The sequence below is a fragment of the Motacilla alba genome, chromosome 4A (genome assembly GCF_015832195.1).
Source record: "Motacilla alba alba isolate MOTALB_02 chromosome 4A, Motacilla_alba_V1.0_pri, whole genome shotgun sequence".
Classification (NCBI taxonomy): Eukaryota; Metazoa; Chordata; class Aves; order Passeriformes; family Motacillidae; genus Motacilla; species Motacilla alba.
In genome coordinates, this window is record NC_052045.1 from 14,354,883 (window position 1) to 14,382,412 (window position 27,530).

Sequence of the window (27,530 nt, forward strand, 5' to 3'; positions counted from 1 at the left end):
GTGTCATCAGCCCCAACTTGGTGAAGCATCAGGAACATTGGAGGCTCTTGTCCATCTCACAGCTCCCAGATCCGTGGATAGCTGAGATCGTCTGCAGGGCAGCGCTGGCTGCTCCATGGCTGATAACTAGGGTGGTTTATAAACCCTCTGGAACAGCTCTGAGGCATATTTCCTGAGGTAATTGTTAATGAAAATTACTGCCATACCTAGTTGTTTTTTCCACAGTGCCACAGATTTGTCTCACAGGGATGGGATTTGATTTGAGGACCGAGGACAGAATCACTGATCACCACAGAGTCACTGAGGACAGAATCACTGATGGTCTGTGGCTTGTGAGAAAGTTTTCTTCCTGGTTTTCCTAGCAGCACTTGCCATTGTGAGAAGTGCTGACAAAGTGGTTCAGAGCGGGTGTTTGGGCTGCCGTCAGTCTGTCCCGCTGGCTGGAAGGACGTTGGCACCGGCAGCACGGTGTCACGGCTCCGGAAGGCTGTTCAGTGCACTCTGAAATGTGCAGGAAGCTGCCAGAGAAAGTTCCCTGTGACTTTCCAAGCTGGATCTCACCTCCCCTGCCCTGGCCCAGCCTTTGTCCTTGTTTTGGAAAACAAGATGATGCGTTTCCTTTCCATGGTGGCTGTCGGGTGCCAGCGCTGCCACAGCCAGACCCGCCCTGCTTGGCTCTCCTCTCCTTCCCCGCTAGAGCACGTTGTCTCCAGCACTTGGTCCTCTGGAAGCCTGGAGAGCTCAGCCACCTCTCTGGCTCTGCTCTTGGATGGCCACCAGCTCCATGTCCCCTGCAGTTCCAGCTGTGGACAAGATGGGGACTTGCTGGTGTCACGGTGTGGTTTTGGTAGGAGAGGGATGTCTGAAGGTCCCTGTGCTAGCCCTGGGCATTTTGGGCTGACAGGTTGCTCAGGGCTTGCTCCTCGAGGAAGAAGGACTGTTCAGGGATGGAGCATCCAGTGCTTCCTCACCCTCAGCTGGGAGGATTTTGCCCTTTTCCATTCAGGATTTCCCCTGCTGCACCTAGTGCCCTTGCCCTGGGACGATGCCAGGGAAGGATCTGCTCTCACCTTTTCCCTGGTGCCACTATGGACACATGTGGCTTGGAGTCTCATACACTGAGGGACTTGGGAATGAGTCACCTGCCCACCTCTGGGGTCTGGCACAGGCACTGGGAGAGGAGGAGCTGTGGAGACCGTGATGGTGAGGAACAGTGAGGGCAGTGCTGGAGGAGAGCCCAGAGGGCCACATGTCAGAAGTGTCCTCCTTGGCCAGCCAGCAACCTCCAGGTTGCTCTTTGTAGGACGAGTGAGGAAAACATCAATTAAATCCCTGAGAAGAAAATTAATAACATACTGCCCCTTGCAATAGCAGTTTGGGTCATGGGACTGTGTGAGCCCTGGCTGAACTCATGTGAAAAGACACTGAAACACTGAGCTGGAGGCCTGACCAGGAGAGGAAATACCTTTCCAAGGTGTGCAGAGTTGGCCTGTGGAACCCATCCCCTTCATGCTTCCATCAAAGCCAAGAGTTTGGCAAGAGCCAGACATTTTTGAGGATGATGAATGCTACAATAAAAGGGATTTTTTAAAGCTTTGGCGAGGGTAGGAGCGAGGAGGTTAGTCTTCAAGGCCAAGCTCTTTGAGGTTATTTTGCAAAAGAAACCTACTTGGAGTGTCAAGTCCTTCTCATTGTCATCTCTCAGCCACCTCTTTCTTCCTGGTGGAGCATCCCCAGCTGGTCCTTCCTGCAGGAAGGTGACACAGACCGGGCCGGGCTGGAGGCTGTGCGCTCCAACGGCAGCAGCTCTGCATGCAGGCTGCAATCAGGATCACATCTGTTTTATTTTCTACTTCACATCACACTCCTCTGTGCCCCTCGGCCATCCCCGTGTGTATCGCAAACCAAATCCAGGGTGACAGGGACTGCAACCTGCCCTTGTCCTGCAGCTGAGCCAGCCACTGAAGGTAAATGAATTGGAAGCCGTTGCAAAAAAAGGTGTGGAGCATTCCCAGCTCCTGCCTCCCAGCCCTGCACATGTTGAAACCCCCCCTGCAGTCACCCCAAATTCACAATGCACTCCTCACCTCTCACCAGATCTAGGAAGCCTCCAGCTACTTCTTCCATGCTTCCTTATTCCTTTTGGCTCAAAGCCTTACCCCTGTGCTGTGATAGCTGCCCTGGTTTCCCCTGAGCCCCAGAGCATCTTTGTCCCCCCAGTTCAGCTACTCAGGTCCTCATCCCAGTCATGCCGATGGCAGGAGCAGCCTGTGGCATTATGTAAGGCTTTTCCCCTTTCCTGGAGCGCTGTGTCACCCCACCTGAGGTACAGCACTACATTTCCACACATGCCAGGCCCTGTAGCTCTGACACTGCAAATCACTGCAGCAGTCAGTTTGGCACCTCCATGGTCTTGGAGTCTTCATTCCTTCCCATTTCCAGAAAGAGTTCAGCCTGCTGAATGGTTTCCAAGTGTCTGGATCCCTTCACTGGGAGCTCATTTTCTTTGAACCACTGTGCAGACCAGTCTATTCAGGGAGCCAAGCATCAGCCTCCCTTAGCCATGGATTTTTACTTCCCACCCTGGAGCACTGCGGACTGGGCAGGAGCAAGATTCAGTTGTGAACACATCGATTTGGGTGCAAATGCATCCCTTTCTGCTGCTGGAATTGCATACTGGGGCCCTGGAGCAGGCGGGAGGCTGTCCCGTGGGAGCGGAGACACGGGAGAGAGTGATGGTGAGGTGGTGGTGGGAAGATGGTGGCCATCACCCCCTCCCAGGCACCCACGGCTTCCTCTGCCATCTGCCCTGGCTGGAAGGTGCTGCTGGCTGCATTCCCTTTTCTCTGCACCCTTTCCCCATCGCTTCCCATGGCAGCATCCCAAGACGCCAGCGCTGCAGCCCTGGTCCTGCCTTACCAACATTGCCTTTGTGTGATAATGGAAGAGATTCTGTGTTGCTGGGATTTGTTAGCTCTGGAAATTTCCCTGCCACTCTGAACTCCCAGGCGGGTGGTAAATCCTTCCGAGGGACACGTGGTCATGAGCTCTGCATGAGCAGCACAGAGGCTTTGTATTCTGTCCTTCCCTGGGAATAAATCTCTGCCCCTCTCCTGCACTGCAGGTCTCTACAACTCCATGGACAGCTGGATGATCGTGCCCAACATCAAGCAGAACCACTACACAGTGCACGGGCTGCAGAGTGGCACCCGCTACATCTTCCTGGTGAAGGCCATCAACCAGGCGGGCAGCCGGAACAGCGAGCCCGCCCGCCTCAAGACCAACAGTAGGTGCCCGGGCACTCAGCTGGCCGTGGCAGGTGGGGGAGGAGAGTTTCCAGGGCCCCGGGGTGCCTGGGGTGTGGCTGAGTGCTCCCGGGGAGCGGGCAGCGGCTGGCAGGGGGATGGAAGCACTGTGTTGTTAAATCACTGGAGTGCCCATCTCCCTTGGTGCCTCTGTTCCTTCCCTACCTCAGGGATGGTCTCCTGATACCCCATGTGGTGCCAGGGGCTCCCATCAGCCCTCTGCTCCGGTCAGCACCCATCCCTAGGGTCTTAGGTCATGGTGGTCCATTCTTCTGGTGGCTTTACATCCCTGGGCTTTTTGGGGCTGATGCAAGGAGTCACAGAGCAACTGTGTTCTTGTGTGTGGCTTAGCTTGCACAGGTTGTGGTTTGGAAAGCCATAAGATTGAAAAGTGTCTCCATGGTGGTGGATGGGGCTTTGCAGCCACACACAAAGCAGAAGATTTTTCTTTCCAGTGCCCTGGGGATGCCAAGGAAGGTTAAACGAGTTTAGGGAGAGCTGAGCTCTGACAGCAGTGGAGCTAGACCTGTCTGTCCTGGCACAGACAGAGCTCCAGGGTTTGCGATAGGAAACCTTTTTCCATTGAAAGACAGCAAAGACAGCAGAAGCAGTGGCACCCATAGCCTGAAGGGTGACGTGGGAGGGACAGTGTGAGATGTTGGGGGAGGAATAAGTTGTCTCTCCAGGCTGCCTGCCCTGTGCTCGTGCCTTCCCAGTGCTTGCATGTCTCTTTGTAGTCCTGGTGAGCACAGCCCTCCCATCTGTCCCTCTCCCAACAGTTGCTTCTGCCTGAGCAAGGCTTTCATGATGATTTATCACCTCTACCACCTCCTTTTCTTTGCGCGACATTAAACTGAATAAAACAACATTGAGGCAGTGGGGCTGAGGGAGCTGCTGAGGAGCAAACTCCAGTCCAATCTGCCTGTTCATTAAAAATTTATCCCTCCTGCAGCTGCTGTTTCTCAGTGCTTCCCTGGCTTTGAAAGGCGCTCGCTCTGGGAGTGGGGAACGGGCGGCTTGGGAAGCTGGGAGCAAGGGCAGGTGGCAGCTCCTGTAGGACAGGGTCTGCTCCCTGTGATTCTAGCCGAGTGCCAGCCACCAGAGCTGCCAGCACAGCTCTGAGGGCACCGGCCTGGGGATGGACTGGCTTCGGTCACAGTCCAGCCAGGTGTTGAGCCCCCATTGCTGCAGGGATGTGTCTGCAGCAGCTTCCTGCATGTTTGAAACCTGGAGCAGCCCCACCTGAGACACTGCGCAGGTTATGTGTGATTGTGAGTGTGCTAAAACCCCTTCCACAAGAATCTCACTTCCCACTCAGGTGTTGGGCAGGAGAGGCATGTGGCATTGATGGGCACATCCCTCTCTGCCACCAGTTTGGTGTTCCTCTGCCATCTGTGTTCGTGGAAACTTCTGAATTCCTGAAAGTTTGATTTAGCCATATATATGGATACAATATATATTGATTTATTTCCTTCTGTGGCCAGCCTCAGGGGACAAGGGCTCCTTTGGGTGTCCAGTGGTGCTGCTGCCCTGTGCTGCAGCCCCAGCATGCCCCCACTGGCTTTTCCTCCTGCTGGTATTTGGGACCAGGCATTCTCCTTTTCCAGTGGACAATATCCAGAGGATATCAGACCCATGCTTTCCCACTGCTGTAACCTTGGTGGAAGTGTCAGCAGCTCAACACAGAAACGGCCCATTAACATATTTCACAGCCTGTTCTGTTCCTGAAGGGATGTCTGGAGAGATCTCTCCATCGCCAGAAGGTCAGTGTCAGGACACATCGATTTCCGCAGCATCGGCGCTGTCAGTGCTGGCACTAAATCTGCATTCCTGAACAGGAGCTTGGGAGGACAGGTTTGCTTTAGTGACAGAGAGACCATCTTCTGCTGAGGCTGGGCCTGAGCAAGACTTATTTAGGAGCAAGAATCCAAAAGTAGCTGAAAGTGCTGGAATGCAGGGACAGGCCCAGCTCTGGCCATAAATAAAGTGCAGGGAAATGGGTTTTACAGCCCTTGCCTTGGCCACTGCATCCTGGCCTTATTTTCCCTTGCAATTCTGGCTTTTCCTGATTTCTGCATATCTTGACAAGACCTTAGTTTGCTACAGGATGGCTCCATCCAGAAACCCTTGTGAGATGTCAGGAGTGGGTTTGATGCCTGAGCAGTGGGCTGCAAGGTCATTGTTACTGACTGAATCGTGTTAGTGCAGGTGTTTTTAAGGGCAGGATGATCCCTGCAAACACTTCCCAGCAGGGAATCTGTGAAAATTTAGATGGATTTATGGCTTTCCTAGGAGTTGATGACTCAGCAGTATAGTGCTGCATCTTTGTTTCTTTCTTTGCTGAAGGTGATGTCTTCAGGGAGGACAGGATGGTGCTGGCAGCTGTGCTCTGTGGGTGTCCTGTACCCCACATGTGCATCTCAGATGGCTGGTGGGTGTAGGGACAGTGCCACTGCAGGCAGAGAGGAGGGACAGAATGCAGGAAAGGCTGGCTTTGTGCTCCTGTGTCCCTGCAGCTTTCTTTGCTCTCTGGGCAGAACGTGGTGGGTGCCTGCAGCATCCTTGGGTGCAGAGTTCATATCCATTCCTCCTTTCTCTCCACACATTTTCAGCCAAATGCAGTCACCAGCTGTCCACCCTCTCTGCCCTGCCCCGTCCCCGTGCCCCTCAGCCAGAGGAGTGGGGCACAGAGGAGCTGCTGTGCTGCAGGGCACTGGTGACACCGCTGGCACCCCTGCCCTGGCCCCCGGTGGGCTGGGCTGCTGCTCCTGGATTTGGCTGAGTGTTGGATGTCATCTGCTGCTCCTGGGGACCTCATTCCAGTTATTTCCATAGCTGTTATGTAAAGCAGCAGGCAGCCTGTCCTCGCTGTCCCTCTGGGTGGGTGACAGGAGCATCCCAGGCCAGTGAGCCCCTGCTCGCTGTGATGGGTGCAGGAGCCCTGTGAGGTCCAGAGGAGCAGGGTGGGTGTCTGGGGTCCTGCAGGGTGGGGATGCAGCTCCAGCACACGCCTCCCTCTGCCTAGCTCCATTCCTGCATTCCAGTGACCTTGACCATGTTCCTGGCTGCCTCCTCTTTGCTCCCTCACACCCAGTGCCAGACAGGATTTCCTCTGCTCTGCTCTGCTCGCTCTGGCTCTGCTGGGAAGGGAGGGCTGATCCAGCTGATAAAAGCTCCAGGGGTGCAGGCTGTGTCCAGCCCTGAAGGCAGCTGCTTCCCCACAGCTCCTGAGCCTCACGCAGGGATGACCAGCAAAAGGCTATCAGGAATATCCCAGCAAGCTGAATCTGTGGGATAAAGGTAATCTTTATCCCACAAATAAAGGAGCTACACGTTAATGATGAGAGGAAACGTTAATGACGAGAGGAATCATCAATGATGAGAGGAATCATTGCAAGCCTTGGCTTTGCAGGGCAGGGCTGGAGGGCTGGAGAACAGTGACTGGGAGGCACAGAGGCTGCTGGTGGTGGGGGAGCAGGGAGTGAAGGCTACAGTCAGACCCCCCCTTCCTTTGGCAGCTCCCATGCTGGGGGCTGAGGTTGGGACTGTTACGACCTCTGTGAAGTCTATATTTTTTCCCAGTGCCAGAGTGATATTTTGGGAAGGGTAGCAGGTGCCTGGCTGTGTTCTCTGAAATACCCTCCGACCCCTCCGAGCCTGCCCATCACACTCACTGCCTGTGCATGCAGCTCAAGCACATGCTCCAGGACATGCCAGCACAAACCAGTGATAAAGGCTGGGCTCCACTTCTTCACACTGACCTTAGAAAGGGTTTGCCTTTGGAAACAGAGCTGTGAGTGTCTCTGTCCTGATGGAGCCAAGTATTTTTATACCTCACTTCCTCAGAGCTTGTCTCTTTGCATTACTGCCAGGAAAAGATATGGCAGAAAGATCAGAGCAGCCAGAAGAAGGAGGGGGCAGGTCACTCCCAATTTGCAGCTTTACTTTCAGGCTCCTCAACTCAATTATTCAGCAAATTGGGCTCCAAGGAAAACCAGCACGAGCTACCATCACGTTTCAGAGCACAGCACAGATGAGCTCTGCTCTGCAGCTGCAACAGTCACTGATGTTGCAGCTCCTTGCAGACGTTCCCAGGTGTCCTGGGGTTCTCCTTGTGTGTTTCCTGGCTTTCCAGGGTTTTCTGGCTGTTCTGGGGGTCCCCAGCCCAACCTCAGGACCCCATTGATGTGGTGGTGTCATTGTTTCTTGTTGCTGGGACTCTGTGTCTGCAGCCAAAAATGAGAGCATGAAGGAGAACACAGCTAGTCATGCCCCAAGCTGGGTACCAAAACATGAGGGTGACGATATTGGTAGAACTTGAGATGTTCTCTGCAGCTGTCATTTGCTTTGTCCTGAAGCAGGTGAATCCCTATGGAAATGCTCTCCGGTGTCTGTGTGCACTTTACTGCATCTCGCATGAAACCACAGCAGCAAAACCCACCAGAACTCAATTTGCTTCTTTGTAGCATCTTGGGGTTTTGTTTGCAAATCCAGGGATAGTCTGAGGACTTTCAGAGGGAAATCATGAACAAAAAAGGAGTCTGGTTAAAGCTCTGGGACATCAGTCAGATCTGCTCTGGTTTTGGGGGAAACACCCAAGCAAACCACCATTAAATGTGCAAAGCTGAGAGCACGGGATGTGCAGAAGCCCCTTTCCTGCACCATGATGCTAATAACACAAATCCTGATCCTTGTGTCTCCTCCCCACAGGTCAGCCATTCAAGCTGGACCCCAAGATGGCTCACAAGAAGCTGAAGATCTCCAATGACGGGCTGCAGATGGAGAAGGACGAGAGCTCCTTGAAGAAGAGCCACACGCCGGAGCGGTTCAGCGGGACAGGCTGCTACGGCGCGGCCGGCAACGTCTTCATCGACAGCGGCTGCCACTACTGGGAGGTGGTGGTGGGATCCTCCACCTGGTAAGGCACCACCTGTGTGAGGGGGGATGCTTTCCCAGATGCTTTCCTCTGCCAGAGATGCCCCCCCTGTGCCCTTCTACAGCGGATGGGCTCTGAAAGCACAGGGTGCTGTAGCCGTCAGGGCTGGGCTTGGTGCTGTGCTGGAGGATGCTGAGCACAGCTTCTCCTCTCCTGCAGGTATGCCATCGGCGTGGCTTACAAGTCAGCCCCCAAAAACGAGTGGATTGGGAAGAACTCCTCTTCTTGGGTCTTCTCCCGCTGCAACAACAACTTCGTGGTGCGGCACAACAACAAAGAGATGCTGGTGGAGGTGCACCCGCAGATGAAGCGCCTCGGCGTCCTCCTGGACTACGACAACAACGCGCTCTCCTTCTACGACCCGGCCAACTCTCTCCACCTCCACACCTTTGAAGTCTCCTTCATCCTGCCAGTGTGTCCCACCTTCACCATCTGGAACAAATCCCTGATGATCCTCTCGGGGCTGCCTGCCCCAGATTTCATCGATTACCCCGAGCAGCAGGAGTGTAACTGCCGGCCCCAGGAGTCCCCATACGTGTCAGGAATGAAAGCCTGTCACTAGGCTGCCCAGGCCTGCCCGTGCCCCGTGGCAGCACTGGCCATGCCAGTGGGTGCAGGTGGCCAGAGCTGCCCACTGGCAGCCGTGCCAGAGAGCCACTGTGGCGCCCGAGCAGTCGAGCACCATCCACACCCAGCTCCATCTTACTTTAATGGAAAAAGTGGAAGAACCTCGAACCACAGCTGGAAATGAACTGCTGTTGGTGAGCTCCAGGGTGTGCAAGAGTGGCTGGAGCAGCTCTTTGGCGGTTGCTCCCATCTCTCCCCAAGAAGATTGTCACCTGGAGGGTTCTGTCTTCCCTTGGGGGACTGGAAAGGCCAGGCTGGGTTTCAGGGTGACCTGTGGTGGTCAGGGAATGGCTCGTGAGTACCAGGAGGCGCAGGTTGGGACAGGAGGGATGGGCTCTGGAGCCTGCTGACAGCTGGCGTAGGGACCCAGAGCACTGAGCAGCACTTTCCAGGGAGGACTTTCAGTGTGGCTGAGGCTCGGTAGCTTTCCCTGGTGGGATGGATAAGGCTTGGAGCCCTTGGGCTCAGTGAGCGCTGGCAGTGGTTGTGTGGTCCCTGTGGAGGGAGGGTGGTGGTCTGTGGGACTGAAGATGGCGCTGAGGGTGTTTCCAGTGGCCATCCGTGCTGCAGATGGCATGCTCCTGATAATTTTCAGGGTCCTGCAGTGGAGAGCCATGGACTCCCAGTCCACCATCTCCTCCTCTCAGAGCTTCCCAGTAACCGGAGAGGCCTGCATCCTTGAGAAGCTTTGGCCCCTGGCACAGAGGTTTGGCAGCTGCTCCTTCTCGATGCAGGGTCTGGCCAGCAATGCCCTGCTCCACGTAGGTCTCCATTAGTGTCCTGACTGGTGTTCCAGCAGCAAAAGCTCATCTTCCTACTCTAAGCCCACAGTAGAGTCCTGCTCAAAGACTACCTCTATGCTCTGTGACCCAAAATCTCGATTTATGACACTGAATCTTGACTTCTGGTTTGTTCTCCACCATGCCAGGGGATTGGACTGGGTGCATTTTAAAGATCCCTTCCAGCCCAAACTATTCCATGATTCTGTGGTGGTGTGAGTGTGGAGCCTTCTGTTCACTCCGTGGCAGAAGAGTGAGTCTGTCCCAGAGGCTCCCTGGTTACTGGGAGCTCTTTGGCTGTCTCCAGTATTCCCAGTAAGCACAAGCATCAAGTCCCCTGAGCAAGTTCTGGTCTCCAGATTTATTTTAGAGGCCAGGAGGAGCTGGGCTGGCACACAATCCCTGTTGCCACCATGGGGGTCTGTGGCACAGTTTGGGGCCAGTGGGCATGTGAGTGGCTGGGACATTGTGGGGACAAGGATTTCAGGCATTATGGTGGCTCAAAGCAGCTGGTGCTTGAGCTTTGCCCTGTGACATTTGAAACCCCTTTTCCTCCTCTGGATGTGGTGCCTCGGTGGGAGTGGGGACCACTGAGCTGGGACCACCCAGCTCTGCCAGCCTCTCCCTGTGGAGCTTGCTGATAGGGAACTAGCCCTGCTTGTATTTTCTTCTACAACAGGGTAACTCACCTGATTGATCCAGGGAAGCCATGAGATGGAATCTTTTTGGACTTTAGCAGGCTTTAGCAGTCTCTCACAGGATCCTTGTGGACAAAATGTCCAGCCCACAGCTGATAAGCACATCATGGGGTGGGTGTGTAACTGGCTCATGGGTCAGGCACAAAGGGTGACATCGGGTTGGCACTAGTCACTTTTGGGGCTCTGAAGGGCTCCATCCTCGGCCCTGTGCTCTTCAACCTCTTCATTAACGACCTGGATGCAGGACTGGAAGGGATACTAAGTTTGCTGGCAGCACTAAGCTGGGAGGAGCTGTCAGCTCTCTCAAGGGCAGAGAGGCCCTGCGGAGAGACCCAGACAAATTAGACAGATGGGGAATCACCCACCATGTGAAGTTTAACAAGGGAAGGTGGTAGATTCTGCGCCTGGGATGGGGCAACCCTGATTGTGGGTATGAGCTGGGGAAAGAGAGGCTGTGGAGCAGCTCTGGAGGGGCCCTGGGGTACCTGGCCATGGCCAGTTGTATCTCAGTCAGCCAGGAGGGAAATCCCTGTTCTGGGGGCATCAGGCCAGCTGGACCAGGGAGGGGATTGTCATGCTCTGCTCTGGGCTGAGGCAGCCTCACCTTGAGCCCTGAGGGCAGTTCTGCACACCACAGTATAAAAAAGGCATGAAGCTGTTAGAGAGTGAACAAAGAAGGGCTGTGAGGATGGAGAAGGGTCTGGAGGGGTCCTGTGAGGAGTGGCTGAGGTCACTTGGTTTGTTCAGCTGCAGAAGAAGAGAGGGAAGGCCACTTTGTCATCTTCAGCTCCTCCCAAGGGGGAGTTGGAAGGGCAAGTACCCATCTGTTCATTCTTGTGACCAGTGACAGGACTGAAGGAAAAGGCTGGAGCTGAGTTGGGGGAGGATTAGGTTGGATGTCAGGAAAGGTTTTTCTCTCAGGGGGTGGTCAGGCACTGCACAGGCTCCCCAGGGAATGGTCATGGCCCCAAGGCTGCCAGAGGTCAAGGGGCATTTGAACAATGCTCCCGAACACAGGGTGGGATTGTTGGGGTGTCCTGTGCAGGGCCAGGAGTTCAACTCAATGATTCTGATGGGCCCCTTCCAGCTCAGCCTATCCTGTGATTGTAAAGCCCAGGCTCTGGGAGTGAGTGGCTGGCCTGGACAGGGCTCTTGGGGCTCATCCCTTGGGGGCTGTGCCACAGGCAGGTTGAATTCATCTGGAGCCAGTTCAGAATTCATCTGGTGACCCCTCCCAGTGACCCGGCCAAGGGGATGTATGTTGGTGAGTCTGGTGGTGGCAGCTTTGCCCAGGAGGAGAGTGTTCCCCAGCATGCCATCTCTCTGTGTGTCTGGGCTGTGGGTTTTGGAAAAGGGAGGTGGGCAGTACCTTGGGGAAGGATCTGCTGCCGGCCCTGCCAAGCTGAGAGGGGTTTCCCTTTGATGCAGGCTGCTTCCCCATGGTGCCAGGCAGGGCAGGCATAGGGGATACACCCCTCCTTCTGACTCCTCCTGAGCAGAGCAGCTCCGTTTGCTTCTCCCAGCCCTGGAGCGTAGGAGCTCGGGGAGGGTGCAGCAGGGCACGCCTGCCATCCCCACAGCCTGGCTCACGGCCCCCTTTCACTTTGGGAGGTTAAATCACCCTTTTAAGTTGGATGTTTTTCATGGGAAGGTCTCTTGGAAGTCCCTTCCGCGTGTGCCGGTCCCACGGGGCTGCTCATCCCGTGTCACCCCCCAGGGATGCCAGGCACTGGAGGTGGATGTTGGCCCTGGCAATGCCGAGCACTGCTGGGATGGGCTCAGGGAGCATTCAGCATGCTCAGCTCGGAGACCATGAGCCCTTAATGTGACATTTGCACCTGATGAAATTGCACTAATTGTGGGACCCCCTGGCCCCCGCACGTGTCTCATACCCAGCCAGATGGGGACTGGGGGAGCCCCGCACCCCGAGCAGGGGCTGGGAGCCTTTCCCAGTCACCCACATGGTCCTCTTGTGGTACTGAAAGCAGAGCCCACCCAATTGTCACCATGACTTGGGGAGCAGCAGCCCCATCCCTGGGCCCTGCTGAGGACATGGAGGGGGCCAGAGTGCTGCTGCTGGTTCCCCTGCTCCTGGTGACACCAGTGTTCGAGTTCGGGATGTGTGGACTCCTGGCTCCCCTCAGCCTCCCCTTCCACGTGTAACATTCCTGCTTCTGTTTTACTTGGGGGAGGGCTGTTCTTCCTCTTGGGTTTTTCCCTTTTTGTTGGTTTTTTTGCAACTTCTTTGTTAACATGTGTGTATATATATATATATATATATATATATATAAAATATAATATAATATATATACATTTCTGGGTATGTCTGTGTGTGAGGGAGGCCATAAGGTGAGGACAGTCCTGGGATCTTCTTGCTAGCCATCACAGTGTTCCCCAAACCTAGCAAAACACATGGCCGTGCATGCACAGCAGCAGAGGGGATTTGTGGTACCACCCAGCAGCAGCTTTCCTTGTGCTGGGCTCAGCCTGGAGAGCCTGTGGGGTGGCCAGGCACAGGGGGTGCTAAAGCTCCATCCAAAAACATCTGTACACATAACTATTGAGCGCCCTGCTGCCAGCCCCTGGATGATGTCCCATTATCCAGGACACTCCGTGTGCCAGCCTGCCCTTCTCCCAGTCCTGGATGGCCACAGGGGTTCTGGGCATCTCTGAGTGCCAGCCATGTCCGGGTGCTCTTGCCCCACCTGTGTCCTGGAGAGGGTGGGGATGGAGCTGGTGCTGGGGCTGAGCGCTGGCCGTGACAGCCCCTGCCGTGCGCAGGGACTGGCCGCGAGCAGGGAGGAGCCCAGCGGGTCCCCTCTCGCAGCCCCAGCCCTGGCTGCACATCCCTGGGCTCTCCCAGGGGCCCCACCAGGCAGGACTGGCCTGGAGAGGGGGAGAGCCCGTGCTGGAATGGTGCCACAGGGTAGAAGCTGCTGGAGAAGGGGCATCGGGGGCAGCCTCACGTGGGGGAGCGCAGGCACACAAACCTGCAGGAGACACAGCCCATTTTCGGAGCACAAGTGCCTAAAATTAAGGCAAGTTAAGTGAAAAACATACAGTGCAAACCAACGCTGTGGAATTAAGTATTTCTCACTTTATGCCTTTGCTCCAGGCTTTTCCCGTTAAAGATAAACCACCAGCACATGGCAACTGTGTGGAGGATGAGTTGCTGGTTCTGCTAGGAACAAACCTGTGGCATTTGCGTTGGTCAGAGCTCCGCCCTCGCTGTGGGCTGCCAGTGACACGCAGCAGTGATGGGCTGGGTCTGGCGCTGGTGCTCCTGCTTCTGCCACCAAGACCCCACTGCCCAGAGCCCCACACTGAGGAGTGGGGAGCTGCAGTGCCCAGGGCCCACGGCCTCCATTTCCAGACATTTTATTCTCTGGTCCAGAGATTGGCAGTGTAGCCCCAGACCACCTCAGCTTGCCAGCGGATTGTCCCAACCCCATTTCCTTCATCCGTCCCATCCCTCTGCTCCAGCCTGGTTTGCTGCATGGCCTGGGACGAGTGTGTGGGGTCTGGCAGGCATCTGCAGGTGCCCCAGCCCTGGTGAGTAGCCCCCACGGTAGGAGAGACCCGGAGCCCTGCCACCCAGCCTGCCTGGAGCCCAGTGAGCACCCAGCGAGCAGCAAGGACACAGCAGGAGGAAAAACCTGGCTATTCCGAGATACAAGGGGACACAGATCCTCCGTGGGACAGTCGTCCCTGGCAGAGGACCTGCTCCCCCCTCCATGGGATTGACACAGCGTGGGAACCTTATTTTTCTTTTAAACTGAAAAATAAAACCTTCAAAGGAGAAACATTCCCTGAATGGCCACAAACGGGCCCTTGAATGGCAGAGCCTTGGCGTGGAGAGGTGAGGCACTGCTCTGCTGTCAGCCCACCCCGACAGTGCCGTGAGAACACCCCCGTGCAGCCCATCAGTCCCGGGTGAGCCTCTGCACCCTGCGGGGCTTCATCTGGGGGGGCTTATCCCGGCTGCCACAACAGCTCAACGGCATGGACCATCTGCTCGGTGCATCCAGAGCTTCCAGAAAGGCAGGAATTCTCTGCGTGGATGTGTCTGACACGCTGCTCCCCCGTGCTGCTGGCAGGATTCCTGCCTCGGCGGCTCAGGCTGGCCGTGGGCGTTGCTGTGGATCACCAGGATGGATGTCAGCCCAGTGCTTGGAGAGCTGGCGGGGCTGGGAGGTGCTGGGAAGGGCACACCTTGGCAAAGCAGGATCCCGGGGGTGCAGGGACTCACACTTGCCCCATCCCTCCTCCCTCCACCCCGATGGAGTGAGAGGAAGCTCCAGAGATTGCTCCATTGTCCGCAGAACGTGTTAGGTGGGGAAATGAGTCCTGGGAGGGGAGGATGCGTTTTCCTTGAGGCTTTCCACAGGAGCACTTCATTATCCCTGAAGCCCAGGGGTCTCATTAACCAGAAACCCATCTCCAGGACAAAGCACAGCCCAAGGCAAGGCCCAAAGGGATGAGGAGCACTGGGCCAGCAGAGCCGGGAGCTGGTCCCTGCTGGGGCTGCCCTGGCTGGCTTGGCTCAGAGCCCACTTGGTGCCAGCCCGAGGAACGGGCGTGACTGGGGGGTGCTGGGCAAGGGAAGAGCAGATGGCAAAGGATCAGCCTGTACTGAGGTGGTGCCAGGGAAGAAATGTGGCAGTGTCACCTGTGTGTCCTCTGGCTGTGGCCAAAACTCCCTGAGAGCCATCCCCACCATGGGACTGCTCCCATGTTCCCTCCAGCCAGTGCCAAACACTTCTCCAGCCCTCACGAGTGCTGGGGATGGCCCAGGGCTCTCTGTCACAGCTCGTGGAAACCAGGGGAAGCTGGTTAAAAGATGTCATCCCTGGTCACCTCTTTGCCCGAAGCAGCCAGTGTCAGCATGAGCCCAGGAAGGAGCTCTTCCCTTTCTCTTCCTGCCTTATCTGGTGCCTTTCCCTGTCAACCTCTGGTTTCTAGGAAACTGCATCCCTCGTTGTGAAAGCCAATTTAAAACCATCACTCACGTGGCAGGTTGTTTCATGGAAAGGAAAAGGCTGCTCTGAGATGATGGAATGAGCTTTGCTGCTGCTTTCGAGGAACGTGCTTTAAACACAAGAGGTTTCAGCATCACAAATACTGAAAATCAAACCAGAAATGTATTCCACAAGTCAACCAGGAGGGGAAGAAACAGAGTGTGGCATGGGCTTGGGAAGGCTAACGGCAGGTTTTGGGGGAAGGTTGGTGTTGGCTTTTCATTTATTTTTTTACTTTTCAATTCTTCTGTGGTTCATGAAATAGGAAATTTTAAAAATCCCTCCCTTAAGAAAGCTTAAAAACACCATGTCTGGGAGGCCTGGGGCTTCCACCCTGCTCTGGGAAGTTGCAAAGGGAAGAGATAAGAGAAATCACTGGGTTTATATAGCGAGTGACATCAAGATGTCTCATCTGTCCTGTCTGCAGCAGCAATGGCTTGCTCTGGGGTGGGATAATCCTCACTGGGAATACATGCTACAGCTCTCCCATCCAGGAATGAAAATCCCTTTCACTGGTGATTTCACTCCAGGCTGGGGAAAGAAACCCAATAGTTAATTAAATGGACAGAAAATAAAATGACACCCTTACCTGCTCATAGACTGCACAGAGTGAATGAGTTAGAATCTGAGCTGGCCCAAATTAATCCTTAATGGAACTTGAGATTTTAAATACCCATCTGATTAACCACCCCCTGAAATGATCAAGTGTTCTTGATCATTAGAGTGAGCATCGCTTAATATTCTTGGTCTGGCTATGGAGTGATGGACAGCACCTGGAACGAGACCAGAAGCCTTTATTGAATAATTCTCGGGTTTAAGACCCGAGAAAGGCAGGGAGAGAGGTGGTGAGGACATCAGTGCTTGTGTCTCAGACTAAAAAATGGCTGCAGGGGTAGCCTCAGGAATTCTCCTGAGCTTCAGGAACCCATCTTGAGTTGCAGGAACTATCCTGAGCTCCAGGAGCCTGTCCTGAATTGCAGGAACTGTCCTGACCCACCTGGAGCAGGCAGCTCGAGACTGCAGCCCTTCATCAGCCCTTGCGAATCCCACCTGGCCCCTCTCCTGAGAACATCCCATCCAGGCTCACCACTGCAGCCTCCAAGCTTCGGAGTCAGGCAGGAGCAGCACAGGGACTGTTAATGGAATTGGGTCCAGTTCTCCATGGCAACGAGCAAGAACTGGGTCAGTGCAGGATGCGCGGAGCCAAGCACTCCCAGGAGTTTTAAAAGTAAACACCAGCGGAAATTAAGGCATAAGGAGCTGGGGGGGACAAGGGGACCCTGGGACCCCCAGAGCTGAAGTAGAGCCCCCATCACCACAGGCCACAGAGAGCAGTGGGGGTCCCAGTCCTGCCCGGGGAGGGGGGCACAGGAAGGCTCCCGTGGGCACTTCTGTACAAGACAGTGGATCCAGGGCTGCACAGAGCAGGGGCTGTCTGGTCCCCAAGGCACACACAGCCCTCCACAGCTACAGTGAGCAATTGACTGAGCCTCAAAAATTCCCTCAGCCACAGCCTCCCTGCCCCCTGTTCCCCACCGCTTTGAGCCAAGTGCCTTCTCTCCACATGGCCCTTGCTCTCCTGCCTCCCCGGCTCTAATTTGTCCCTGTTTATTTACACAGGCAAGCAGGCTGACATCCATCACTGGGATTCTCTGTGCAGAGGCTGTCTCTGTGAAAATCCTCATTACAGCTCCCAGCTGACAGGAGCTGCGCTGGGCTGGCTGCCTTTGATCAGCCAGATGCTCGGATGGAGCCTGGCTCTGTGTGACGCAGCCGCAGCCGCGTGGCGGAGACTCCAGCGTGCCCCTGCCACTCACAGCTGCCTCTGCCACCACAGCCTGTCGGTAATTCCCTGAGCGATGGGGCCAGTGCTGAGCTGTCAGGGCAGCAGCGATGGGGGAAGTGGTTTGAGGGGGCTGCAGAGCAGAGCAGGAAGACCTGGATGGAACTGGAGGATGGAACTGGGTAATTTTTAAGGTCCCTTCCAACCCAAACCATTCCATGATTCAAGGAAGCCAAACACCAGAACAATGAGAAAATTACCTGCAGAGTTTCCTCAAGGCCCATCAGAGCCACAAATTTGGCTGCCGTGGTTACTGATGGTGATGAGGAACCATCACCACCTTCAGCTGGCTTGATGATTTAATTGATACCTGGGCTCTGAGCTTTCACATACCAAAATCTATGTCCATCATTTGGCAGACCTTTGCCCTTCATTTTTCATTAAAATCCATCTGTTTGGCTCCCAGTGTGTCACCCTGATGTGAATAACTTCTCCTGAGTGGTGTCTTCATTTGTAAAATGGGCTTTTTAATCCTGCTCCACCTGATAATGAATTAAACACTCTCTTAACATTCACACAGCACCTGGAGGATGGAGAGAAGTGCTGCTGATGACAAAATTACAGTGCTATTTTATTTCACTCACTGCACAAATACACAGCAGCATCCTCTGGGCCCACTGAGCACCTTCATCCTTGTGCCACAACGGGGCCTGAGCCCTGTCCCCTGCACAGCCACACACTGCCCCAGCTACAGCCTCGGGCACTTCCCAACCCAGTCCCCACCACAGGGGCACAAGTGGCCAGCATGGAGATGGCCGAAGCCCCACGTGGCCAGGGAAGGTGGCCAAGGGGGGACGTGGCCAGGTGGGGATGCTCCCTCTGTGTCACTGCAGCCCTCCCCTGCCCAGGGCTGGCAGCGCTGGAGCAGTTTGAGGCTGGTTCATGGCGTGGGAGCCCTTTACCCCTGATGGCACAGGTACATCAGACATCATGTATGGAACACCTGCGTTCTCAAGGCTCCTCAACCAAGTGGGATTTTCCCCTGGATCGGTCAAGGTAACCAATCCTACCATGCATGGTTCCATGGGAGCTGGGATCTACCCCCTGTGCCCTCTGCACAGCCCTTCCCATGTATCTGGGCTTGCCCCTGCACTGCATTTAACCCGGATTTCCCCTCAATCCTCTCAGAATCAGAGAATTTCCTGAGCTGGAAGGAACCCATCAGGATCAAGTCCAATTCCTGGCCCTGCCCAGACCCCCCAACAACCCCACCCTGGGCATCCCTGCAGCGCTGTCCAAACTCTCCTGGAGCTCTGGCAGCCTCGGGGCCGTGCCCATTCCCTGGGGAGCCTGGGCAGTGCCAGCACCCTCTGGGGCAGAACCTTTCCTGACCTCCCACCTCACCCTCCCTGGCACAGCTCCAGCCATTCCCTCAGGTGGAGACAGGCTCAGCAGGAGGCAGGTGGGAGGGAAGCACTTCCTGGACCTCCTCTCCAGAAATCCCTCTGCTCCACGCCCAGCTCCAGGCCAGTGCTGCCGGGTGTGGCCTCAGCAGAGCCCAAGAGATGCCCAATTATCCACGGACCCGAGTGACCGGAAACCAGGGTAGTGGAGGAATTTGTAATTAAATTGCCATTAGATGGGTAACAGATTGTCTGGCAGCTGACAGTGAGTGAAAATGCTCCATTCTGTCATGTTTTATCAGCATGAAAACCATTTGCAAGTGCTCTAATTACATTCCTAATTGCCAATGTGATTAGGGACCTGCAGCTGTTCATTAAGCATGTGTCACCCTCAGCCAGCAATCTGGAAGAGAGAATATTTAATTAATTGAATAGCACATTGGATGAGGGGATGGCCGGAGCCGGGAGCCTTGTGCTGAACAGAGCTGGTGGGCAGCAGCCTCCTCCTTCCAGCTCGGTGTCACACAGCCTCTGTTGGGAACATAATAATATAAAAAACACAGGAGCTCTCCTGCCCTGATGTCCAGCTAAATTTTTATCTTCTCAGCTGGTCATGCTTCTCATCAGTGGAACAGTGTGAGCCACGTGGCTGCTGGTCCAGTGACCAGGGCTCAGCCCCAGAGAGGGATAGGGCCTTCAAGGTGCCCCTTTCCCTGACACTCCATCCCTCCTGGCCACTCTTCCCAGCCCTCCCTTGTTCCCAGCCTTCTCCTTGTCTGCACTTTTTCCTTCCTCAAACACACCAAGAGCTCACATGGGGTTTCCCATTGGAACAGGATGCTCAGAGAAGCTGGCACTGCCCCATCCCTGGAAGTGTTCAAGGACAGGTTGGATGGAGCTTGGAGCAACCTGGGATAGTGGAAGTTGTCCCTGTCCATGGCCAAGGGTTGGAACCAGATGTTTTTTAAGGTCCCTTCCAACCCAAACCATTCCATGATTCCATTTGCTATGGTTCTACTTCCAACTCCCCCTGCTTGCCTGAGCAGCCACACAGAGAGAGGGAAAAACACAAGTGCATCCAGATCAGCTCATTTCTTCAAATTTAACATACTCCTGTGCCTTAAAATATTCCTGGTCACAACAGGGAGAGTCTTAGGAGGCTTCACCTTAATCCCTGTTTAATTTCCACTTAAGAAAATGTCACTGTGGATGTTTAATAAGAATTAATTCTGGGTTTTGCACAGTTACTTTCAATTAAATAGCCCCAAGTGTTCCATGACTCTTCAAACAGACACTAAAGCACATTGAATCCTGCTCCCCATCCATTAACTCCAGTGCTTCTGTCTCTGCAGCCCGGAGCTCCCAGTCCTGCAGTCACTCCAGTGCTGAGGGATGATGTGGGGCTGCAGCCCTGGCCTGCCTCTGTCCTGCCATGGGCCCATTTGGGATGATGCCAGGGTCCCTCTCAGCCTGGACATCATTTTATCCCAAACATTCGAGCTTTCTCTGAAGGGTGGGGCTGCCTGTAGTCAGAGTCAGGTTGTGAAATAATTCATCTGAGGGAGAGCAGAGCCCAGCATTGGGTCAAGGTGCTTGGAGGAAGGGACACCCAGAGAATATCCCAGCCCCTCTGCCCACTCTCTGGGCTCCCCACAAGTGTGCAAACCTGTCTCTGGCCCTGCTGCCCCAGGCCTGGGAAGTTGCTTTTATAAAATGAGAAGTAAATAAATTAAAAAAATAGGGAGTCCACTGCAGAGCCAATTATTCCTCCTTTCATCTTCTTGCATGCTTTTTTTTTTCTTTCTTTTTTTTTTCTGCTGCCTAAGTGCAGTGCTTTGCACTTGTTATTATTGAATTTTACAGCTTTGATTTTGGGCTATTTTTTCAGCATGTGGAGATTATCCTTAATTCCAAGCCTGCTTCTCTCCCTGCAAGCCTGCAGCACGTAGGAACATGGAATCATTTTGATTGAAAAAGCGCTCTGAGACCATCAATCCCAACCGTGCTCCCAGCACTGCCAAGCCCACCCCTATCCATGTCCCCAAGTGCCACATCCGCAGGATCCATCCCCAGGCAGTGGCTCTCCCCTCTGCTGGGAAATGACCCCGTTTCACGTTCAGACACTTTTGGGGTGCAAGTGCTGACAGTGATGCTGGTCCCTGCCCAAACTGCTCCGTTCAGCAGCCCCACATCCCAGAGAACTGCCCCCATCAGCCCCCATCCATCTCTACCAAAGGCACCCATGGAAATTTGGGCGCTCCAAGGAACCACCTCTCTGAGCTGCAGTGCTTCACTGGGTCAGTGGCAGCAGGGGCATGTGACAGTAGAGGAAGGAAACTGCAGCCTGATCAGGATGAAAACAATTTTTATATCCACTGGTGAAAACGGGTTCAATAAATATCTGCCCCACCGCAGCCATTTCCCACAACAAAGGCCTTCCTTCTCTCCCGCTGCCCCCTCTCTGTGCTGGGATGATGTGGGAGCCAAGACCCACAGCTCTGGAACCTTGGCTGCAGAAGAAAAACACCTCCTAAAGTCACCCTCCCTGCTCGTCCCCTCCCCCTCCCCCCAAGTAAATCCTGGGAACTTGATCTATGGAGCTCAATGGAGCTCACTGCAGCCCTCCAGGATGGAGTGAGGCACGGGAGACAGACAAACACCAGCGGAGAGGGAGATGGGAGCACACAGTCTGCATGTGGCATCCTCATCTTGGATGTTTCCTTTGGGAGAACCCTAACTGGGCTTGGGCACCAGGCTCTGGACACAGGGAGCCCCTGCTCTGACAAATCACCCCCAGAACACAGGGCAAGGAAAAGCAAATGGTGATTCAGGTGTTCAGACCATCCTTGATCCTATTGCTCCATGGGATGGCTCTTCTCCATTGCTTCTTGCATCCTCCCCCACTTCCTGCTCCCAATTCCTCTCTCTCTCTCCTCTCCATAACCTCTCATCCTCCCTTGCTTCCTGCTCCCAGTCCTTCTCCCTGCTCCCAGTTCTCCCTCCTGTCCATCCCCCCTTGTACCCTCGCTTGGTCTCTGCTCCCTGTCCCTCTGCCTGTTCTCGGTTGCTCTGTCCCTGTCCCTGTCTCTCTTCGTCCCCCCATCAGCTCTCAAACCCTCTCTCACTCCCTGTTCCTGGCCTCTCCTTGCTCCCCATGGAGCCTCCTTTACCTGGGAATTGCCCCTCTGCTCCGTCTCCCTCTCCATTCCCCTTCCCTCAGAGCTCCTGCAGGAGCCGAGTCCCCCTTGCCATGTCCCAAACTCAGGACAGCCCAGAGGCGTGGAGCGTGTCAGACACTGCCTGGGCACGTGTGTGCCCGTTTGGCACCCCTGCAGGCACAGGGGCTCTGCAGATCCCCTTTGGCACCCCTGGAGGCACAGGGGCTCTGCAGATCCCGTGTGGCACCCCTGCAGGCACAGGGGCTCTGCAGATCCCGTTTGGCACCCCTGCAGGCACAGGGGCTCTGCAGATCCCCTTTGGCACCCCTGCAGGCACAGGGGCTCTGCAGATCCCATTCCTGGGAGGCAGCAGGCCGCCCCCAGCCCACTCTCCGTGCCGGCAGCGCTGATGGACGCCAGGCAGAGCCCGACTCTCGTTAGTGTGGACTGCACCGTCCCCGCCCGTGGGTCACCAGAGTCAGACAGTGAATTCATCACAAGCAAAGGCACGAACGAGGCAGTCTGGAGCCTCCAGCTCTGCTCAGTCCCGTCCTCTCCGGGGCTGGGACCCAATTAGAGCCGAGTGCCGCAGGCTTCTGTCCACCAGCACCGCACTAAATGACTGCTCCTGTTCCCATTAGAGCGCCTGGAGAGACACTGGGCAACAATTACTCCCTCTAATTAATGGCCAGATTAAAACAGGGCTCAGTTCTACCCAGTAATTTGAAAATGAGAGACTCCATAACCAACCCCAGCACATGAGAGCATCATCCTTATAAAGACCTTTTAAATTAAGATCTTTGAGCTACTGTTACACAGAGGCCATGAATTACTGTCTGTGTTTAAAACAGACACATTATTTATTGAACCCATGGAATTAAGCCTTTCTAGTCTGCTGGAGACCTCGAGCAGATGTGATTCAAAGCCCGGTGCTGGCAGCCCTGGCCACGCAGCTCGCCGGGGCCAGGCACAGCCAGGCTAATTCACAGCTCCAGGTCACTGCAGCATGACACAACATTAACCAGTCCAACTTCAGGAAATCCAGATTTATACTGTTTTAATTAGACTGGTCTCTTTAATCCCCAAGTGCACACAGGACTAATGGTACACGGTGGCACAGAGGGGGGTGTTACCTCTCCCTCAGTCAGACCCACCTTGCAGGCTGCCATTAAGATTCACACCCACAGTGACACCACCAAGCACATGCCTTGCTCCTCCCAAGTCATCAGCGAGATCTTTGGAATGATTTTGAGAAGATAAACAAGAGGCTATGAGAGAAAAGACCTTGAACTGAACAGGTCAGAGGCTCTGCAGCATGTTTGGTATGCGGCATCCATGCTGGAGAGGGAACGTTCCTGTGCAGGAAAATGGGCCCAGAAGAGGAACAAGGCATTTGGAATATGGGATCAGCCATTGTCTCCCTCAAAGCAGGGAGGATGAGCACAGGAGCAAGGGGCAGGAGGGCTCTCAGAGGCAGCGAGAGCTCGGCACATGTCCAATACACCCACAACATCAGGGCTGGGAATTCAAATGAAATATTGTGGAAGAGAACAGATGATGGTAAAATAGTTCAGCACAGCATTGGGCAGGTAAATAGAACAGGACTACACAAATGGAGGTGCCAGGGAGATGTCCTCTTTGTGTTGTTAGCCTTCCCCATTTCCAAACCCTCTATGAGGCTGCAGCATGCCGTGCTGGCTGCCAGGGAAGAAATGTGATTTAAACAGAGACAAACCACCCCAGTGGGGTTTTCTGGGGGGAAAAAGCAGTGCAAATTCCCACCTTTAGCTCAGCATCAAATGTGGCGCTTGAATCCCCTCCATCACCAAAGGTGCTTGAGCTAAGCAAGTCATGGTGTGACATGAGAGCAATGGTGACAGGGAGGGGAGGCATCCCTGTGCCATTCCCACAGCATCCCCCAGCACAGGGAGGCATGAGCCACATGGTGCACAACACAGGGAAAAAAACAGAGTGTTGGTGACACAGAGGAGCCACGGAGAGGATGGGCAGCTTTTCCCTGCACACCATCCCAAGCTTAGCGCCTCTGGCTCCGAATCTGCCATCACTGCAGGATGCTGTTACGTTACTTCCAAAGATGCTTTTGTTGACCCAAGTCTTGAAAATTAAGCAGAAACTGCTATCTGGACAAAAAAATCAAGTCCCCCTCCAGTCCCCCAACACAGTCTTGGGTGGTGGTTCCTTGCCCTGCGAGGCTCTGACAGCCCAGCCCGGGCAGGGGACAGCAGGGAGGGAGAGCCCAGCCCAGCCCCAGAGCCAACGCTGTGCCCTAAATCACAACACAACAACCCAGAGTGGCCCGTGGATCATTTATCATCCTGCATGCTCAGGAAGGCAGCAAGGGGATGATAAAAGTCTGTTCAGATTAATGGCTTGAGGAATTAGAGAAGAAGGAAATTGCATCAGCACTGGAATTCCTCAGCCCTGTGCTGGAAAACACCTCCCTGATGGTGATAATTGCATGAGCCACATAATCACACCTCTGCCATGTAACCCTTTAGTCTGGATGCTGTGTAACCCTTTACTAGAGACACACTCATATTGCACAAAGGTTTTCCTTTCTTCCCTAGCTCCTAGCACAGGCACTTTCCATCCCCGCCAACCTTAGGACATATCAAGGTTTTGTGCCGGTCTCCTTCCCTATTCCCCAGGCTGCTAATGCTGTATCTTGATCCCAGAAACATCTTCAAGAAAATTAAAAATAAAAAGCAAGAGTTTTTTTACAAAACCTGATGAAAAGCTGAAATAAAATTAATATACCTAAGGCAAAAAGAAAATAGTTGAAACCAGAATTCCCCCTTTCTCCCTTTTTTCCCCTGTGTGTGTGTACCCATATACACATATTTAGAGAACTTCAAACAATTTCCATTCCATTTCAGCTGATCTTTTAACTCATTTCCGAGCACTTTGTAAAATGAAAAGACATGGGAGCTCCTCCTCCTGGAAATGACAAGACCCAGTTTCTGCATCAAGCATTTCAAGCCATTTATCCACTCAGCAGCTTTTTGGACCGAGGAGTTACTGAAGCTGCACATGCATCTGCAGGCAGCTGGATTTTAAATTAAAAAAAGGAGGCAAAGCTTAATCCAGGGCTTCCAGGGGGTCTGCCCGTGAAAGAGATGGCTGAAATGTGGCCGTGATGTGGAGAGGGGCCGGGCTGGGTTGGGGAGCTCCATGGGGTGACGGGCTTCCTTTCCCCGGCATCTTCCCAGTCCTGGTGAACCAGCCCTGGGGTCTCCAGCACGCCTGGCTGTGGCACACCTCTCACTTAATCCCTTTGGATAGAAAGGGAATTCACCCCTTCAGCCCCAGCTCACAGCCCCCTGCACCCTGCTGCTGCTGCTTGAGTGTTTATTTCAGCCCTACTGGGAAAAAAAAAAAAGACAAGGAATACAAAAGTAGAATAGAGGGTTTATTTATTTGCAGAAAAGGCAGCGTTGGAGCTGAGTTCTCACCAGAAGCACAAGGAATATAAATAGCACAGAGAGAGAAAGGAAATTCAGGAGCTGTTTTGGGAAGCATGGTTGGATAGATTTAACAGCTCTGGCTCCTTCTGATGGCATTGTGCTGGGACATCAGATTAAACCAAAAAAGCACAAACTGGGAAGCACTGCTTCTGCCCAGGAATCATCAGGTGACAGTTTTCACATGTGAGCCGTGGCAGTAACTTCCCTCAGTAAAATCCATGGATGGTGATGAAGTTCTGGGACATTCACTCCATATTTCTATCTTTTATGGCAACAGCTGCTATTAAATAAAAATTTTCTCTCTTGTATTCCCAGGCTGGTGACAACCCCAGCTGCCACCTCAGGACACATCCACGGATTTCCAAACCCCTGGGAGTGCCCAGTGTGTGAAACTGGACTGAAATGGGAGCCCTCTGGTGCTGCTGGCCTGGAGCAAAGGCTTGCTGCTGGTCAGGGGACCGTGCTTGGGCACAGCTCTCCTGAGCTCCCGCGTCTGCCTGGGGCTGCCTGGGGGCTCCAGGCAACGGGGGTCAGGGATGGAGTGAAAGGGATGTGGTGGGGGCAGGGAGCCTTGGCAGAAAAAAAACCACATTTTAACATGGTGTTGGCCTTAAATGAGTCTTCCCTTTTCCACACACCTTCCAAGGGTTTCTATCTAGAGGACTTGACTGTCCAGCTCATCCCCATGGATCTGCACGAGACTGAGTGGCTGCTGCTGACACGTGGGGACAAGATTATTATTGATTTTCCAATGAAAACCCAACAATACAGCCAGAGCCAAATAACCTCCTAACTCCTCATCATGTTCTTGACATGTGTTTTCTACATTTCAACATTTTCTCCCCTCAGTACTAAAAGGGCTCCCAGACTCTGCAGCTGGCACAACTAACCCCTCCACCCCCACAAACACACACCAGATCAGGGCAAAGTGTTTACTTTTCAGCCCAGTATTAAAGCAAGAAAACAAATAAAACCACTCTGGCTTTCTCAAAAATAGAAGTATTGCCATTTTCTTATTGAACTGTTTCACTGAGATGGGGTCTGTTTCATTTTAATCCGAAAAAAACCAAAAAACAACACATTGCATTTAAGAACATCAGTTTGGAAAGTGAAATAGGCTTGTTTTCCTTTTAAAAAATCACAAAATTAAACATTTCAGCAAAGTTGTTTTCCAGCAATAGGCCACCCAGTTCCTCTCACAAGCAGGAGAATTCTATCTTTGCCAGGCCCTGCTTCAGCAGCTTCTGCCTTGTTTAAATTACAGTCAGAACCAATTACCACTGCCACCAGCCCAGCCTTCCCTCAGCTGCATTTTTTGTCTGACAGGGTAAAATCTTATTCATGCAGTATTTTGCAATAATTTTCTCTCTGAAAACAATTTCCCCGTGGCTCCTAGAGACCTGATTTCCAGATTAATTTTCCTCTCACCAGCTTTTCTCCTTTCATTTCTTTCCTCTTTTTTTTTTCTTTTTAATTTTCCTTAACTGCTGGGGAAAAAAAATAAAAGTTTTCTTTTCCTGATTTATCTGATTTCTCAGCGATGCCAACCCCAGCCTTTCCCTCGCTGCCCCAGGGCTGCAGGCGCAGAGAGGAGGCAGAGGAGGGAATGCAAAGGGGGTTATTTGGGAGGAGGGGACACTTTCCCACCCCACGAAGGGATCTGACAGCACTGGTTGCTGGATGCTGGGCAGGAGCACCTACAGGCTGAGCCTTCCAGACCCTTCCAGCCGTTTAAGCCATGCTCAGACAAGCACAGCTCCACTCTCAGCCTTGGCAATGCTGCTGCACACCGTGAGGAAAGAGGCTTAGGGAGGTGCTCCATCAAGAATTCCAATCTGCACTTGAGGCTTTTGCCCTTTCCATGAAAACCTGCCCGTATTTTCTCAGCCCCTCGCGGTCTCAGAACAGCAGCTGCCAGAAGCGCGCTCCCACGCTCCACGCTCTCCCGTCCGTGTCCTTCCCTGCAAGAATGGAGACATGCTCCTGCTGTCCCAGCAAGCTGCAGACTGGCCCAGGAGGCTTTTCAAGGAACGGCTTCCCGTGAGGTTCTGCTCCTCACCCCCAGTGAGGCAGTGCCTGGATGGGGCCGGGCATGAGCCCTCCCCTCCCGTGGGCTCCACAGCACCGTGCTTGGTGCCCTCAGCTCTAGGGAGAGAAGGAGAATGTGACAAACTGAGCACAAGGAATGCCACTGAGGAGACCTCTCAGATTTCCCTTCCCTCGTCCTCACCAGGCTCTGCCTCCTTCCTTTCCTTCTGCTCTGAGTTAGTCCAAGAGCCTCTTCCTTGTTGGTTTTCCCTTCCACCAATGGAAGGTTGAGCCTCCACTCAGCTGTAAC

The 27,530-nt window shown here is 53.9% G+C and overlaps 1 protein-coding gene across 3 annotated transcripts in view; it reads left to right on the top strand.

The window, feature by feature from the left end:
• MID2 (midline 2) overlaps positions 1-17,585 on the top strand; it is a 68,672-nt gene extending 51,087 nt beyond the window's left edge. For all 3 annotated transcript variants that reach the window (XM_038164820.1, XM_038164822.1, XM_038164821.1), the window contains exons 8-10: positions 3,125-3,286; positions 8,016-8,223; positions 8,401-17,585. In XM_038164820.1, the coding sequence (XP_038020748.1) occupies positions 3,125-3,286; positions 8,016-8,223; positions 8,401-8,803 (773 nt within the window). In that variant the 3' untranslated portion in view covers positions 8,804-17,585. The remainder of the gene's footprint in view (positions 1-3,124; positions 3,287-8,015; positions 8,224-8,400) is intronic.
• Positions 17,586-27,530: the final 9,945 nt, after the last annotated feature.